Source organism: Platichthys flesus, chromosome 9, assembly GCF_949316205.1.
Source record: "Platichthys flesus chromosome 9, fPlaFle2.1, whole genome shotgun sequence".
NCBI classification, from domain to species: Eukaryota; Metazoa; Chordata; class Actinopteri; order Pleuronectiformes; family Pleuronectidae; genus Platichthys; species Platichthys flesus.
This window is the reverse complement of record NC_084953.1, coordinates 9,249,717-9,267,156: the sequence shown is the minus strand read 5'-3', so window position 1 is coordinate 9,267,156 and position 17,440 is coordinate 9,249,717. Positions and strand designations below refer to the sequence as shown.

The window sequence follows — 17,440 nt, the reverse complement described above, 5'->3', positions numbered from 1 at the left end:
CCACGTTGCATGACTGTCACTGCATGCCTGTTTAAAGTAATTTGTCTATGTCATCCCTGTTGAATGTTTGCAGTTGTTGGCCTCTGTTTTTTGCATCTTTTCGAACGTTTTTTACAAGGGATTGAAACAGCCATTTTTTTCAACATAAGTGTTGACCTGAAACTATGGAGTTGCAGTCTTTTGATATCAAGCAGGATTTATAAAAGACAATAAATTACAAGTTCGACATATAGAAGACTGTCCATTGGCTGGATGATTGATGTCTTTACGATGAATAATTGCTCTTCATTATCAACACATGATTGATTTTCCACAAAAAATATATATCAATGAATTTATTTTTTAAATGAAAATATACAAAATAAACATTTAGCCATTCTTCAATAAATAGACAGCAGCTTGTCCAGCTACTTCTTGCGCCGGTCGTGTTTCCTGATGATGTCTATGAGGTTGTTCTTAGTGACCAGTATGTCCTCACTCTCCAGTTTGTTCTTATGTTTTTCCCTCCTCTGCTGCTCGTGGAGGTAGGGGGAGTTTAGGAGCGGCGGGGGCAGGAGGGACCCTGTGGGTTTCACCCGGTTCACCACCTCAAGGAACAGCCGCTTGTTGTTGTTGTTGACAAAAGAAATGGCTGTTCCCCTGTGTCCCAGTCGACCTGCTCTGCCCACCTGGATGCAAAGAAGGGAACGTTTGAATAGAATACTGTTAGTTTGCCTGCCATATTATGCATCAGGCATTAATGATGCAATTAAAGATTGAATTGTAAGCCAATGTTCTGAATCAATTAATTTAGAATTGAAGAAAAAATGTAATGCTGCTGCAAAGATGATATCTTTCTCACGTCAGGCTTTACTAACCTGATGGACATACTCGTCCATTGTGTTTGACATGTCAAAGTTCACCACCAGTCGGACGTTGACCAGGTCCAGTCCTCTGCCCAACACTCCTGTGCTGATCACCACCTCAAAGTCTCCTTCCAGAAGACCCTGGAGACACAGCACAGCAAATATTACACAGTCAGACATTTTCAGTACATTCAATACTATTCAAATCTACATAGACTGTGAATGTAATGAATGAACACATTTTCATCAATATGCAACTTGATTCTAAGGAATTCAAATTTGACTTGGCTGTATGTTGTAGACTCGTGCCAAAACTGTTTAAATAACTTTTTCCCTGATCAGTCTACACCAAATGATTAAAAAGCATCATCGAGAGATGATGGGGGAAAAAAAAGACGATAAATAATGTTAGCAAAAGGCTGCAACATGACCAAATGTGAAAAAAGTTCACGGTTCTGAATACTTTCTGAATGATTTAAACTGGATCTGCTTTTGTGTGGCTCCATAATTAAACCTGGATCATGATGGGACTTGTCTAATCCCTGTGTTTTATTTGGGAGTTACTGTTTCTACAGCAGATTTCAAATAAGGGCTTGTCTGACCTTTTTTCTTTAGAAAAGTAGGCTGAGTGAATAAATCACTGTTAGTTCTTTCAAGTTTAACATAATAGTTAAATCCAGGCACATTCAATGTACTGACAAAAGCAGCACTGGTTAGTTTGGCTGTTGTGTTTAGCTACAGGAGCACTGCTGTTTATCCACTTGACTGTGCATGTTCTGGCAGCCACCGGACTCACCCTGAGGATGCGGTTTCGTTCCCATTGGCTCTTGTCAGAGTGGATTGCCACTGTATTGAGACCCATCACCTTGGTGACAGCCTCGCACAGCAGATCGGCCCCCTGTTTACAGTTGACAAACACCACCACAGGGGGGTGGTAGAGTTTACTGTCCTGCAGAGCCACGAGGAAAAACACAGAAGCAAGGGAGAAGATGTTTTAAAAAACATTTTACAACAGTTTTATATTTCTACATTAAACAAATTTTAAGTTGATGTTTTAGGGTAAAAAATGTTTGCTAAGTGTTGCTTTAATTGCATTTATTTGAACTTAATTGGGACGAGATAGGCTTTCAAAGGCTAAATAAATGATTATGACTTTCCTGCATTATTCTTTTCTCATCTCTTAGTCTATTGATTTGGCTCCAATTTTTGGCAACACACTGATTTTCTGACATTAGTTTGAGTACATTTTCAGCTGCTTGGGGATTCCAGGGTAGTGTCCACTTTTAGGTTTTCTCTGGGTGTCCCTTCCAAATTCAGTAACTGCCCAGTGATCCTACTGGAATCCTGCAGCACCCACCCAGTGTGTCACGGTTCAGTGACAGTCCTCGATTAAATAACAGCAGTCATGAAATAAAAAGAGTAATCTTCATCTACACAAATGACGTATCTCCCGTAACGCACACTTCTTCACTGGGTTTAGTAAAGCAGACTCTTCCTGTGCTGCGTAGTGTTAATGGTACAAGTCATTGCTGGGATTCCTGGAGTGGTGCCATGGCCCACAGCCCACCCATTTCCTCCAGACTGGGGCCAGGGCGGCAGCAATGGCTGTCTAAATATGGTGTAGTGGGGAGACCGGACTGTGGAGCTTAAGGAATTCCCAGCCTTAAACAGCCAGTTAATAAAATACAGAGCTGGTACTGGTGCATGTGAAGCTGAGTGATAAAGCCACTATAAAGTCAATATATGAAAATAACCCACTTTCTGTCTTCGTCCTGAGCAGAGCACTTTCATGGTTCTCTAGTGTGCAATTAGACTTGGTTTTACAAAAAGCTACAAAAATGGCGGACCAGTAAAATAAAGCAATGTTTGGAAGTGGAAGTGTAGGGCTTAGTGATACTCCACCCAAAATCTTAATACCGAGGACCAGAGTTGCTGACCAGAACGGAAGGAGAAACAATCTTTAAGCCAAATTGTGATTAAAACAGAGAGGTCACAACTCACATTAAGAATCTCAAACAGCTTCTTCTTCTTGGAGGGTTCCTCAACCCACAGCAGGATCTGCCTGACGTTGGCACAGGGCTGGTTCTTCTCTCCGATGACAATACGCACTGGGTCACGCACTAGACGAGCAGCCAGCTCCTCTGTCCCCTTTGGGATAGTGGCCGAGGCCAGCAGAGTCTGGTGCTCTTCTGGGACTTGTTGCAGAACCTCCAGCACCTGCTGCTGGAAGCCCATCTTCAACATGGTGTCCACCTACAGGACACACAGCAAATACTTACTGTTAAAGCCCTTTCTGCAAAGTCAAAGACCTATACTTTCTAAACAGCATGGAGGGGAAAACTAATAGATTTTCATAACTCCTATTGTAGATTATTGAAATCTTAAATGTTAAAGTATTTATTAGGATATGATGTGACTCAAGTCTAAATTAGTAATCAGAGGCATTTTATGCTCAATATCATATCAAATTTTAATTCCTGCAAAATCAAACAAAACTGCTGCTGCATCACCACAAATGAAGGTTTTCTGGAGGATGATAAGAGCTGGATGTTGGATGTAGAGTGCATCAATGTGCTATATCATTACTCTTTGATAGATACAATTTATTTTGGAAAAAAGTACTGATACTAAAATGCAGCCCAATCATTCAACCCTATGGGATCTTTGTTCTAAAATACACCAAATTCTACATTTGTTTCAATGATCACAGCACTTTACGGTCTGAACTTTCAGAAAATTTGAACTGCAGTGTGTTTGTCTTACCTCATCAACAACCACCACCTTCACTGTGTCCAGCGAAACTGCTTTCTGCCTCAAGATCTCAAGGAGTCGCCCAGGGGTGGCTATGACAATCTAATGGGATTAGAGGAAGAAAATTACGATGAAAAAGCTGAATAATCAAATCAATATATGACACAATGTTGTAATGAATATAATGACAAAAACACTTTAAAAATAGTGGATGCTTTGTACTTTGATGCTGGCTTTGAGGCGGTGGAGCTGTTGGGGAAGTGGCATGCCGCCCACCAGTAGGGCAGTCCTCATGTTGGGGATGCACATCACCAGCTCCTTGGCCTGCCTCTCTATCTGAATGGCCAGTTCTCTGGTGGGGGTCAGGATCAGAGCCATGGGGCTTTGCACACTACTCGCTGGTTTCTAGAAAAAAACAAACAGAATCCTTACAGCATGTAAATACAAGCCCAAACAAGAGTAGATGAACAGACATTCCAACAAACCTCTGTAAGGCTCAACCATCTATGGATCTTTGTTGATAAAAATCCCATTTGATGCATCACTGTGACTGTAATTAGTTTGTTAATGAATAAAATAAATTCAGAAATTCAAAAACAGTTCATCTAATCGCCAAGATATGCTTTAAATAAAAAAACATGTGAGTATTGATCCTACCATCAGCAGCAAACATTGAAAGCTGAAAATATTTGCTTAGTAATAGCTCCTCTCATAATGTTAACTGAAGTGTATTTATGTGAATGAAAAGCAACAAAGGTACTTAAGAAAAAGAATCATTCTTTCTTCAGCTGCACTGGTTTACCTCGAGTGCTCTGACCACCACTGGCAGCAGGAAGGCCACCGTCTTCCCTGAGCCCGTGTCCGCACTGGCAATCACGTCCCTGCCGCTGAGACCCACAGGCACCATCTGCATCTGGACCGGCGTGGGTGCCTCATAGCCCGCCTTCTTGAGGTTCCCACTCAGCGTGGCGGGGAAGCCACAGTGCTCGAACTCCACGATGGGTCTCCTGACATCATCGCCCTGCGTGTCAATGCCGAGCTCCTTCTTTATACGCTGCACCTGCTCGTCCGTCAGGCCTGATATGAATCGATCTTCACTGTAGGAATACCCTGCTTCACCTTCACCCACTGCACCTCCTTCACCTGCAGGCGTCCGGGGTTGAGTCTGTCCACCTCCACCCGCGTCCTTACGGGTAAACACATCTGCCCCAGTGCCCATCCCCATCTGCAGCAGATGTTTGGCTTTGCATTCCAGACTGCAAACGTCGTTGTCAGTGCTGTCACAGATGTACTCCCCAAAGCGACCACACATCACACAGACAGGCTCCCCCGGCTCGGGCCATCTCTGGCTCTTTTTGAATGATTTCACCGGCTCCTCTTCTTCCTCCTCCTCCTCCTCTTCTTCACCAGAGGAAGATTTAAGTCCCTCTTCATGTACTGAGCTCTCTGTCAAAGCTGCAGAGGCTCCACTAGCTTGATTTGTCTCCTCCTGTACTTTCACATCTTCATATGCCTCCTCCTCATGAACAGGTGCCTGTGAACTCCTCTCTTCTTTCCTCTTGTCCTCTTCTATCTTGCTTTTCTTAATCAATGTCTGTCCTGATCTCTGGGCCGGTCTCTTCACCTTCAGGGCTCTTGGCATAAACATGGTTTTGAGGGATTATTAACCTGTGAACAACAACATCAAACACCATAAGTTAACGTAAAGGATTTAGTTTGATTTTTTCCTAATGGTGGGAAATTAAAATGTCAGCATATTGTACACAGAATGGGAAGATTAAACAATTAGCTCACAAACAAAGGTGAAATAATAATTGACATATTATCTGCATATTAAATCCACCGTAAGAACTGGTTAAAAGTATTTTTCCCTGTGGTTTACACATTACCCATATAACAGTCACACAAAGACAAATAAAACACCAGCATGTTTCTGAAAACGAGTCAAACGTTTCCACATTTTCGTCTAATTCGCATTTTCAAACCACAGTTCTTCCACAGCTGCCTCACGAGCTACGGTTAGCATGCTAGCTGCGTGTTTCCATACGAAATAAACACAAACACAAGCACACGCTTACCTTCCTGCGTCAAATCCTCCAACAGTTCACAACATTGTCTGACGCACACTGATGACGCACGACCGCTTTGCACTCTGGGATATGTGGTTTTGCAGAGTAACCTCTGTGTAGCTTCACTCAAAGCGCTCTTTAAAACAGATTTACAACAGGGTTATGATTTAATTTACAAAAACGTATTAATCATTTGAACTTTATTAAATTGCAAGGTATTTTATCACATATAATGTTTCATATTGTGAATATAGTGAATAGAATAGAAGAGATTCCCTCTGTGCTGTTCTCCTTTTGTCCCACACTTTTTGTTTCCATTTTAAACTTTTCCATTAGTACTGTCAGTGTTGCGACAGGCTTGTTACAGATTACTATGCACTTCTGACCTGTTCTGATCAATATGTGCTAGAGCTCTTGTAATCTGAATGGATGAATCCATATGGTAGATAAAAGCAGTGCAGATCATTAACATGTATCAATAGTCAGTAGTTAAAATATTACCATTAAAATCCTGTAGATGTTTGTCCAGTAGAACTAGGGCTGAGTGATGTACTAAATTATTTATTTTAAGTCAAAGGACAGTTTTTTGCTATTTTGAGGGTTTTTAAACTGGATAGAGATTAATGATGTAATATACTCCATTGTGCTTGCACAGTGCATAGGCTTTATATCGATGTGTATTCGCCGAACTTTGAGATGGTATGGTAGCATGTTTTATTTGTTGTCATCGTAGAAACTGATAAATGTTTGATGTTAAAGTCAAAACAACTGAATGTGTGTGTATGTGTGTATGTGTGTGTGTGTGGGGGGGGGGGGGGGGGACTTTTAGAGTAGAAACATTTAAATAATTCAATATTTTTCAAAAAGAGCATCTTAGAGTTATATCCACTTTCAAGTTGGGAACGTTAGATTGGGTCAAACCAACAAATCTAAAGAAAATCTAAAAGGGCCAACATTCCCGTCAGTAACCGAAGATGTCTCCCGCGCATGCGCAGCACGCAACAAAAGGTGCGGGAGCCTCAGTGCGGCAGGAAAACCGCAACACGGCACCGAGGGTTTGTCCAGGAGAGAGACACACTGGAAACACGTCTGGTATCAACACAACAACACGCGGAACATGACGGACGGGACGCGCGTTACTCCATAGACTCCACAGAATGGACGTGGATCTGTGTCCATGCAGCTTTTCCGCTGAAGCCCCGGGAAACCTCCCCCCGGCTCGGTCCGTGTCCTCCTCTGGTGCAGGGAGCAGAATGGATGAGGGGAGAAAAGACACAATGAAGAGCGACTCGTGTTGAAACACGCAAACAGGAGAACACACGCGTTTTTCCCGAGGAGCCCGTGAAGGGAAACTGTGCGTAAAGCCGCCGCATCTCTTCCACGTATTGTTTCCCCACGAAGAAAACCAGATTCCAGCGGTGGGATGCTCTGACGCGGCGCTGGGTTCACGGGATCGTCACGGTGAACAGAGCCGGGTCGGAAACATGGGTGAAGTTCAGAGGAGCTTCGTGGCCCCGGCGGTGAAGTCCTTCGAGCACTACGACTTCTCCAGAGCCAAGATCTGCTGCAGCCTCACGTGGCTGGTGGCCAGGGCGTACGGCACAGGTAGGGCGCGCGACCCCTTCACCTGCAGGCTGCATGGATGTTCAATACCATTTCCGTTTTTATGAATTAATCACAAATCTTAACAGTTCCCATCAATGAGAAAGCACTTTGCTGAGAGGTGGGTGGATAACGGTGGGAGAGAGGGGGTGTAGGGGGAGAAGAGAGAGAGAGAGAGAGAGAGAGAGAGAGAGAGAGAGAGAGAGAGAGAGAGAGAGAGAGAGAACAGGGACTGTTGTGTAACCATCATATTGAAGCTCTGTCAGACTGGTTATCATGGGAATACTAATAAGTCCAGTTTATAGATGTATTGATGCTTTGAATGATAGCAGCACCATTTAGTCAAAACAATAATAACAACAATAATAATACATAGTTGTTGAGTAGTGTTAGATCTTGATCCTGCAGCTCTGGAGTCAGAGATACCTGCAGAATAATAGAGAGAGAGATTGATATTGGATATTTATGTTTATTGTTTTGTTTTATAGTATCCATGTGTGTCAGCATTCAAATGGCAGCAGGACCCTGTGCAACAAATGGATCATATGTGTGTAGTGAATCTTGCAATGAGGGCTGGGTAGTAATACATTTCTTATGCATTTGGGAAACACTGTGAGAAGGTGTATTACATAATTGATCCACCTCAGAATTATCAAACGTTTTGCTGTTTTTCAAGTGTTTGTCCTTCCCTGCTCATGAAGAAGAGTTTTAAACCACAACCTTCACTCAGGAGACAAAATCATTCCTTTGTAAAAAGCTATATGTGTTGTGACATATGAGATAAGCAGAAACAGAGAATAAAACAATATCAAAAACATTTCAATGTAAAGTTATTTAGTAACTATAGTAACTTAAGTCCAATAAGAGGTTTAACATATTATTGGTCATATTTGTAAAATGTTTTGTGCGTCATGTAAGAGTCAGAAATCCTTCACTCACCAGTCTTTAAACTCCCATGTCCATTAGAGACCTCTTGGACTATACATGGGGCCACAGTGTTTTTCCATCTCCTCTGTTGTTCATGAGCAGCGTTGCTTTGTGGACCAAAATGAATTGCCTGTTGAACAGACAATAAATGTTAACATCCCAGCAGGAAAGGAAAAAACAATTTGCTGTAATCGAAACCCAGTGATCAATACATGTTGTGTTCTATTAAGTGAGAATGGAGTTCACCGTGTAGCGCTGAAGCTGTCCCATAATTATGTCACCTTCAGGGTGGGCATGTCCAGAAACATCACTCGTGGGATGTTTTATAATTTGTCAGCAGGGTATGTAGCTCACAGAGGTTGTTTTAATTTGGGTTAAATGAGCCTCAATGATCAGCAGTTTGAGTTTAAATGACGCCACACGGTATGAGTGAGGACTTGCTCCACATGCCGTGAAATGAAAGGGATTTGGGTCTAAAGCTGGATGTTTGGAAATCAGAGCGTCACGGTTTGTTGCTGCAGGCGACTCTCTATACGGAACGACAGTCATCATCCAGCAGGGATTCTTTACCAGGCTCAATACAATGCTGGGTTTTGGACATTTTAATTTGGAGCTATGAACCATCCAGTGCAGATCTGTGAGAGAATTATTCATCCTTAGTCGTGATAATAGAATTTGTATGTTTTGCCCACTTTCTCCAAAAACATTATCAATTAATTTATAGAGAATGTTGGTCCATGTGGCGAACAGCTCCTACATGTATCACTCGAGAGCAGATGGAAATGAAGCATTAGATCTTAGCAAGGGAGTCTCTTTCGTATATACTTTCTATGACTTCACAGTAAATGTACTGTAAATGACAGTATAAAAACATATTTCAGGTGAATCAGAGTCAGTTTATTAGGCATTTAGATTCTGTGCTCTGGCACTGTTTTTTTCCATTCATTTTATTATTTGCTGCAATCCCTATCGCTGTAGTCACCATTCAGCCTGTATCACCAATTCAAACAAAATGGTACTCTGCCCATGTCCTTTGCCGCTGTGCTGTAACAGCGCAGTAAAACATGAAATCTCTTGCACATCCTCTGTGTGTTTTCAATCAGGACTAAATGAAATGGGCTGAATCCAGAGACGCGGCCCCTCCAGAGAGAGGATGAGGGAGAGTGCAAGAGAAAAGAGAGAGCGCGGGCTCGTCTCCAGATCCCTTCCTACGCTGCTCTCAATGCTTCACATGCATCCTCCTCATTACACAGATGCAGGAGTGCATCAGTATAGTGAAGTGCGTGCAACATGCCAGAGGAACAGCAGGGAAACTCCATCAAATACTATCAAACAGCACATTGTTAATGTACCACACAACTCCACTCAATAAGCAGAGCTCAGCAAATAATTCATTGTGACCAGAAGTGAAACCTCAGCAAGTCATAGTTGTTCTCTGTATTTCCTGTACAAGTCCTTCATAGATGCCCCTGAGCAAGGCATTACACTCCAAACATCTGTGGTTTTACTCTGTCGAACAATTCAAAACTAGAATATTCGGAATTTGAAACAGTTTTGCAGTAGAAGTCAAAACAACTGAAGAAGGAAGCCTGCATGTTGAAAAACAACATGAAACAACATGAAAGTTGACGGTTCTGAGCAGGGAGCAGACACACTAAAGCCTGAAACATGCTTCTGCGACTGCGTCTGCGTCTTTTCACGCCGCTGTGGCGCAAGACTCGTTTTCATTCATGCTTCCCCAACCGTTGCGCGTCTTACAAAGCAATTCCGCGCCAGAACACTAGGCGGAGTATGCTTTTTGTCGAGACGACCTTAGAGACGCCTTCTTTCTTCTTCGTCGATTTTTTATTTACATAGCCACTGCGGCTCCTCGTAGCCTTTTTCTGGTGGACAAATCCGCCAGTCAGTGACAGGTTATACAAGTGATCATACTATCGGATATCTTCTGCCAAGTGCTCTTCTATTTGGTCCATATTCGTTCTTCTAAATCTTCCGTGATTTCTGCCGGTATTATGGGGCATGAAACCGGAAATGCAGCTCCAGAAGGGATGTAGAGCAGACCAATCACAGCCTTGCGGGCTGAGTGAGCTTGCGGAGCTTTGCCATAAATTTTAGAAAAGGGGGTCGACACCCGTCAGCACGTAAGGATGGATACATAAGCACGTAAGGGACCCGGAAGGGCTCTTGCGCTTATGGGCCCGTGAAAACGCAGAAGCATGTTTCAGGCTTAACAGCTCCAGGGCTATTGATATGTAGCTCAGCCTGACCTCTGACCTCCCTGTGGAGGATGAGGGGGGAGGGGTATAATTAACAACTGCATTAAGATAACTAACCTTCAGGAAAAGCATATATCCTAAATACCTTTTGTTATCATCTGTGTTTCTGTTTCATAATCCGAGTCCCTCCGTATTATGATGACCTTGTTGATAATAGTCAAGTCTAAGCACGTGATTCAGTTTGTGTGTGTGTGTGTATTTGTATGTGTGTGTGTGTTTGTGTGTGTGTGTGTGCTCACCACATGTAAAGGTTTCCTCTGCGCACACACACATGCAGTATTACAATTTAATTATCCTTCTGCTGACACAGTAATACGCTCTGCATCTGGAGTATGTTCAGATACTCAATGTGTGTGTATGTGTGTGTGTGTGTGTCTGTGTGTGTATGTGCAGCATCTCATTTGAAAGTATTACTATTTAATCATAATGTGGATAAATAGGGACTTGCTCTCGCTCAGCTATTTTACAAAAAAGCGATGCTCTCTCTTTTCAAGCAGTAGTTTACAAAAACGCTTCATACGAAGATATGAGACAAAAGCAAGTAAAAATATATATATATATATATTCGTAGACTCTTGCCCTGCAGTGGACTCACACACACACACACAAACACACACACACACAGGTTCAGTCTTTGAAGAGGCTGGCTGTGAGAGGGGTGTTCCCAGGGAGCTGGAAGTTAGAGATATAAAGACAAGAGATGAATCGATTGGGTTCCATCCCTGCTGCAGTTGCTATAGCAACGCGGAGATCTAGTCACATGTGTTTATTTCAAGATATTGTCGAAGCATGAGGAGGAAATGGAGCAGAGCTGTCAAATTAAAGTTCTGTTTGAGAATCATGTGCACTGAGGGGGAAGTGTATTGTCTGTATTATAGGACGTGGACTGAAATATGTTTCCCTGGTTTCCCCCTGCCTTCTGTAGTTGTTTGAACTGCTGCTGCATTACAATACGCCTCAAAACAAACACACTAATTGCTTATTCCCCCTCACTTTTCCTTCTCCCTCATACAGACAGTATCCCAACAGACCTCAAGGATCCCTTCTACATAGACCAATACGAGCAAGAGCACCTGAAGCCTCCTGTGACCAGCCTCCTGCTGTCTGCAGACCTCTACAGCAGGGCCGGCAGCCTCATCCTGAAGAGCGACGCCTCCAAGCCCCTGCTGGGCCACGAGGCCGTGATCCAGGCGCTGGCCCAGCGAGGACTGTACGTCACGGACCAGGAGAGACTGGTCACCGAGAGAGACCTTCGAAAGAGGCCTCTGCAAATGGTAGGGGAGATTTGTGATCATTTCTTTTGCATGATATACAATAATTATTGTGTTGACTTACGCACAAAACCCCTCATCTTCTTCAATCAAGTTGTTAATATGTCGTAGTCTTCATCCAGCTCTCCTTTTCGAGTATCAGTGTCACTGAGGCATGTTTCAGGCCCAAATCTCATTCCTCATTTCATCTTTGGAATTTTAAACTTTACTTAACCTGGAACAAGGACATTCTAGAGTAGTAGGTTTCAAGAAAAAGAAAAAACGCCCCCATTTCTGCCTCCATGCATTTGTGTACAGACCCTAAATGGGGCACATTCTCTAATCGAGTGGCATACAGACATTGTAAAATAAGTTTTACACTGGACAAACTATTTTATTTTGAAAAAAGTGAGCACAGGTACCAGAAAATAGTTAATAAGCCTTTGAGCTATCAACTGGCAGTATTCAGCGTCTGGGTTGAGAAAGTTGAAGTCTTTGTTGGCAGTTGGCCTTTCCTTCATGAATGGCTTTTTATCTTTGATCCTAAGGTATTTGCATAGTTTCTGCATCCATCGTGAGTCAGAAACTTCAACGACATGTCCAGAACAACTGACTGATTTAAATTCTCGCATAGATTCCCTCCGGATAATTGGTCAGACTTGCACTGACTGAGGTCAGTGCAAGTCTAGAAGCAGCTTTTGAAAGACTCATCACTTTAATAGAGAAGAAACAGTCTCTACCTTTCCATTAACTGTGGATATTATGAGCAGTTAAACAAACTAAACAAATGTAAACAAAAAAAAATGTATAACTCAAGAAACTACTGTGTGATGTGACAAACACAGAGGGGGTGTCACTGTACTTACTTACCCCACAGATTTCAAAGACTGTCTTGAGAGTCAAGCTGAACATTTTTCTAGTTACAAGCTGAGTTAAACCACCTTAAGGCTTACACTGCACAGTGTGTGTGTGTGTGAGTGTGTGTGTGTGTGGAGGGGGTCTGTCATCTCTCACTATCCTAATAGTCCATGTCTGTCTCTCTGCACTGGATGTCACCCCAGAGGAGACTTTGTAGGCAGCCTATTGAGTCAGAAAGAGGGACCCTCATTATTTTGGGGCAGATTCTCAATGGGAGTCTTTATTGCTTCAGCGAGTTGCAATTGAGACGTGATTAGCGCACAGTGTGCCTGCAGTCTGTTTGTAGAGTCTCGCTGGGCTTGATTTCCCTTCCATGCTAATTCCAAAGTTATTTAAGTTTTTTTTCGGGAATGAAATTAGTGTCACTTTTTTATATTTTTTCATCTTGAAATCCTGAGCTGAGTTAGGATTTAACGAAATAATTAACTAGACACAGGTTACGACGTTTGACCAGGAGTGGCAGTTTGTGTGTGTGTGACTGAGCGGGTTGCTGTGAATGTGAGAATTAGCTGCTAGAGGGTTTTTTAATTTTCTCAATTTTGCGATTCGTTATTTCAACCTCATACCCTGCACGCCTCGTGTCCTTCTCTCCTTTGCCATCACCCTCACATCGTCTCTTCTCTCTGTCTTCCTTTACGTCCTCTGGCTATTCCACACAGTTTCACGCTCTCTTAATACTTATTACTTATCTTTCTCCTTCTTGCCCTTCACTCCTCATCTTTCCCTCCCGCATGCTCTCTGCTCTTCTCTTCTTCCTCAGTCATTTCCATCCTCCTTTTTTTTTTAATGCTCTCCGCTCAATCTTACCCGCCTCTTCCATCACCTTCTTTCTCACTTCACTTCTCTCCTTCCATCTCATTTATTTTTTTACCTTTTCAATTCTTCGTTCCAGCACCATCTCTGTCTGTAGCAGAAGCAGTGATTTTTTTTACTTCCACCGTCTACAATGGATTTCAGGGGCAGCTTTAATTAAGATAAGCTTATTAATTCAGAGCACATAGCATGGAATCTGGACGCACAGAAACTTCATATTGCACATTTTTTATGTTTTCTATTGTTACTTACCTTTATGTTTTCATATTTCTTCATATTCAAAAACACAAACGCAGAAAATTCCTTGTATGTGTAACCCTGCTTGGCAGTAAACCCTGATTCTGAGCCCATTTGCAACCCCTCTAAGAAATCGCTGTATTTCTTATTTTTCTGTGTTTTTAATGTTTGCAATGAGCTTGTAAACCTCTTTGAGAGACACCGTTATGTGCATTACCTGCCGCACATTGGAATGACAGCCCTGGTGCAGGCCCCTCTATTATTTACAGACTGTTTCAACCTCCAGCTCGGCTGATAAGGTGACTGTCCATGCAGGCTGAGCTCTGTGGAGGTGTGGTGCAGAGCAGAAACAACAAAAAAAGATTTATAGAGCGTGGTTTGATGGCTTAAGAGGTTTTTCCCAAAATAAAAACATGACTGGTTTTTATTCCTGAAGCATTGAAAGAAAAGCCCCTAACTGCCTTTGTAACTGTAAGCTGCTCCGGATAAGTGGGCCGGCAACGTCAGAATTAAATGCTGCTTCCTGGCATTTTAGCAAAAGCATCATGTTTTTTTTTTTTAAACTCAGCAGTTTGCATAAAGAATAATGTTCAAGCTCAGCAACTTCAGAGAATGTTCCAGGGAGTTTGAGCGCGATGCCGACGTTTCGTCCGTCATCATGTGTTTTTATAAAGAAGCATATTTACTGACATTTTTCACTGGGCTCCCAAACTCCCTTCACTTCGCAGTCCCATTGTTTCTGTCACCGCTCTACCCACTCGTCCCTGTGTCTTCAGCCATGTGACGTGTGCCCACACGTGAGGACGCAGGCACCAAATTGCGCTCGCCGCCCACTCCGTTGCCCACGCACACATGGATCGCTGACACCGTCCTCCACCTGTAGTGCTGAACAGAGAGAGAGAGAGAGATGTGGTCGTGGGCTGAGGATTCAAAAATATTATTCTTGTGTTACACATTAGAGCCCACAAAGCCCCACTGCGAACATAACAACACGTAAAAGTGGTTTTCAAAAGGATACAATTGCAAAGCTCAATCATACTAATAATTGGCATAACACACAAGAATCAATCAGATAAATAATATAACTTGTGACGGTTGCTAAAAGGCATATATAATATATTTCAACAACATATAGGCACGTGTATCTACATTGCTCACAGAAGTCTTTACTTCTTCGACATCATTGTGGTGTAGATGGAATCACTGTTATTCCCAGAGGCCAAAGCTTGAATGTCAAAGCTTTAATATTTCATAAAGCTGTAGTAAACACTGTAGTAATTAAGTGGAGTAAGTACAGTGCTACATAAATGAGTAAATGTGCATGCTGTGAATATTTCTAGGGAGAGACATAGCAGCTTTTACGGTTTCTTGGTGATTGGTTATATAAGTGCTCTCTCTGTGGCTTTATGTTAGTGGAGCCATATTACAGGTTTATTAATGGAAGATGCACAACTTGAAACTATAATGATAATAATCCAAAACTGCCTTAAAATGAAAAATCAACAAAAAATAACTAATTCGCTACTAATTTTAAATTTGTCGGTTTAGATGAATCGTATCGTAACGTTTACTTGTTAGTTTGGCCTGTGAAAATATGAAATTATTAACCTCCTAATTGAAGGCATTTGTGCATAATCAATTTCTTTTAATATTATCTAACGTTAATGTATCCTATGGAAAACTAGGAACAAGCTTAAGTGTTTGATTCCATGTTATTTGTTAGATCATATAATAACATATTATTATGATGCTTTCACATTTATTAAAACATTCTATTAAAAGTATAAACATATAATGTATCATGGCATATGCATGTTGATATATAAACATTATTATATTGATGTGAAACATTCTGAATTCAGAGATGTCTGTTTCTCAGTTCAGTTTCACTGTGTGACAGATGGATTCATCATCACCCAAACCCCCCCCATCTATGGCGTAATGAATAGAGGTGAACACACTCCTTCCTGCTCGGCCCCCTCCCTTCTGCTGCCTCCATCACAGCTCCTGTTGGGCAGGCGCTCCGTTTCCATGGTTACATTCCAGTAGGCAGTGTGCTGTTCGTGTGTGTGTGTGTGTGTGTAGGTGGGGTGCAAGAGTGGGGGTGCCTCTGCTTACATAGGGTGAATGTGCAGTGTAGACGTGCAGCTCCGTGCTCTCTCTGTGTGTGTGTGTGTGTGTGTGTGTGTGTGGTGGGGGTTGTGATAGCGATGAGCTCTGCCAGGCTCTGAGACGGAGAACACAGAAATGCCGGCTTCATAGAAATGGCCAGACGTCCTTTCTAAGTCGCTGCATCACGCACAAAGACCCACGGCCGACACATGTACAGGATGAGGTACAGCAACCAGCTTCCTCTGTCCTTATTCCTGTTCCCTGCACTTGATCTCAGGAACAAAGAGGAGCCGAGGCAGCGAGGGGAAGAGAAAACCCATCCAAGTACTTTGTGTCCTCGCAGGCCTCGGTGAAGTCACAGCCAGTATGTGACGCCCGACGCCAGCAGCGACTCCCTGGCAGTACAGTATGGATGGTTAGGCAGAGAGCACATTATGAGATGTCATGTGATGTTCTGAGTCAAGAGCATCTTTCTGTGCTTACTAGAATAAGACGGTATTATGTAGACTGAATTTTCTGTGTTTGTTTGTTTTTTGAAAAAGCACCATGTAGGTAAACAGGCTGGATCCACATCAATCCTTGGGGTGGTTCTCTGCTTGCTCATCACAGGAGCATGTTTGTGTCAAGGCCTTTAAACACTGCAGACAAGAATGAAATAAAGCAATTTGTATTATAAGCTGATGCAGCAGAGGATAGTGGAATCCATAGACAGATATTGTTCATTCTGCAGTAAAATGTTGTATATAAGGGAAGAATGCTGCCCTATTTAAGGATATTCAGTTCAGGGCTTTTTTTGTACTTTGAGAGTCTGAGCTATGTTTTTGGAGGAAACAGCTCCTGGCTGGGTTTGAGGCATATTGATCCTGAAAGAGGACCCACAAGAGATAAATGGATCAATATCTCCAATACAGAGCAACCTTACCCAGGCTAGAGACCCCCTCGGGGGCAAGGCCTGGAAATAGAAACTGAAGGTGTGAGCCTGCGGTGACTCACTCTGAAGAAGTGAAATCATCTTTTTCTACTATAACTAAGTTATTAATTAATGCTGGAGACACAAAACGGTATTAAAAGTTAAATCCTTGGATCTTGTTACAGCAACTTAAGCTCATTATATTAACAGAGGAAATCTGTCTTTTTCTCTATAGAATTAAAGCAGGAAATTTATAAGATATTATTCTCACACTGCAGCTTTGAAAATGTTTCATTCACCTGAGTCTCCCGTTCACTGACTTAAGGACAGATGAGGCAGCGATGGCAGTAAATCTATAATGAATTATACTGCTCCAGATTTGAACATTTATACAATGGTTTGTACAGGAATTCTCTTTCTGTCATTTGTATGGACCATTCTATGACAACATCATGGGACATGGGTCAACAAAGAGCCCATGAAATTTTGGATATTTTCAATGATTTCCCTTTGGAATGATTCATGGATCTGGATGAAACAAACCAGGCATATTTAGGGGGCTGATAACTACGACTGTGTGCAATTTGGTGCAAATCCAAATAATAATGCGGATCTATGCGGATTGAAATGGTCTCGTAAGGGGACTGTTGGGCCTTGGCAGAGCTACATGCTCAGATGAGGGCCATTCTAGTCTTTGAATTTGGATTAAAACTTTTCATAGAAACTTATT

At 42.4% G+C, this 17,440-nt stretch overlaps 2 protein-coding genes across 3 annotated transcripts in view; one reads left to right on the top strand and one right to left on the bottom strand.

The window, feature by feature from the left end:
• Window positions 1–320: 320 nt before the first annotated feature.
• Window positions 321–5,804, bottom strand: ddx59 (DEAD (Asp-Glu-Ala-Asp) box polypeptide 59). Of its 2 annotated transcripts, XM_062395647.1 has the most exons (8): window positions 5,675–5,804; window positions 4,399–5,264; window positions 3,819–4,001; window positions 3,609–3,698; window positions 2,847–3,098; window positions 1,642–1,794; window positions 858–986; window positions 321–668 (listed from the first exon to the last, which is right to left on the bottom strand). In XM_062395647.1, the coding sequence occupies exons 2-8, from the start codon at window positions 5,242–5,244 to the stop codon at window positions 408–410; spliced, it is 1,914 nt and encodes a 637-aa protein (XP_062251631.1). In that variant the 5' UTR covers window positions 5,245–5,264; window positions 5,675–5,804; the 3' UTR covers window positions 321–407. The 2 variants fall into 2 exon arrangements, with proteins under 2 accessions (XP_062251631.1, XP_062251630.1); XM_062395646.1 differs by lacking the exon at window positions 5,675–5,804 and having other exon boundaries at window positions 4,399–5,659.
• Window positions 5,805–6,575: 771 nt separating this feature from the next.
• Window positions 6,576–17,440, top strand: part of camsap2a (calmodulin regulated spectrin-associated protein family, member 2a) — a 45,670-nt gene continuing 34,805 nt past the window's right edge. Inside the window, exons 1-2 of the mRNA XM_062395648.1 lie at window positions 6,576–7,270; window positions 11,485–11,744. Coding sequence (XP_062251632.1) covers window positions 7,150–7,270; window positions 11,485–11,744 — 381 coding nt within the window. The 5' untranslated portion in view covers window positions 6,576–7,149. The remainder of the gene's footprint in view (window positions 7,271–11,484; window positions 11,745–17,440) is intronic.

What these genes read in the sequence shown, in the direction of transcription:
- ddx59 (XM_062395647.1), bottom strand. Translation starts at nt 5,244, where the DNA reads ATGTTTATGCCAAGAGCCCTGAAGGTGAAGAGACCGGCCCAGAGATCA. An exon ending in TGGTGGTCAGAGCACTCGAG is followed by an intron (nt 4,002 to 4,398) that starts GTAAACCAGTGC and finishes GTTTTTTTCTAG; the next exon opens with AAACCAGCGAGTAGTGTGCA. An exon ending in AGGTGGTGGTTGTTGATGAG is followed by an intron (nt 3,099 to 3,608) that starts GTAAGACAAACA and finishes TGTGTCCTGTAG; the next exon opens with GTGGACACCATGTTGAAGAT.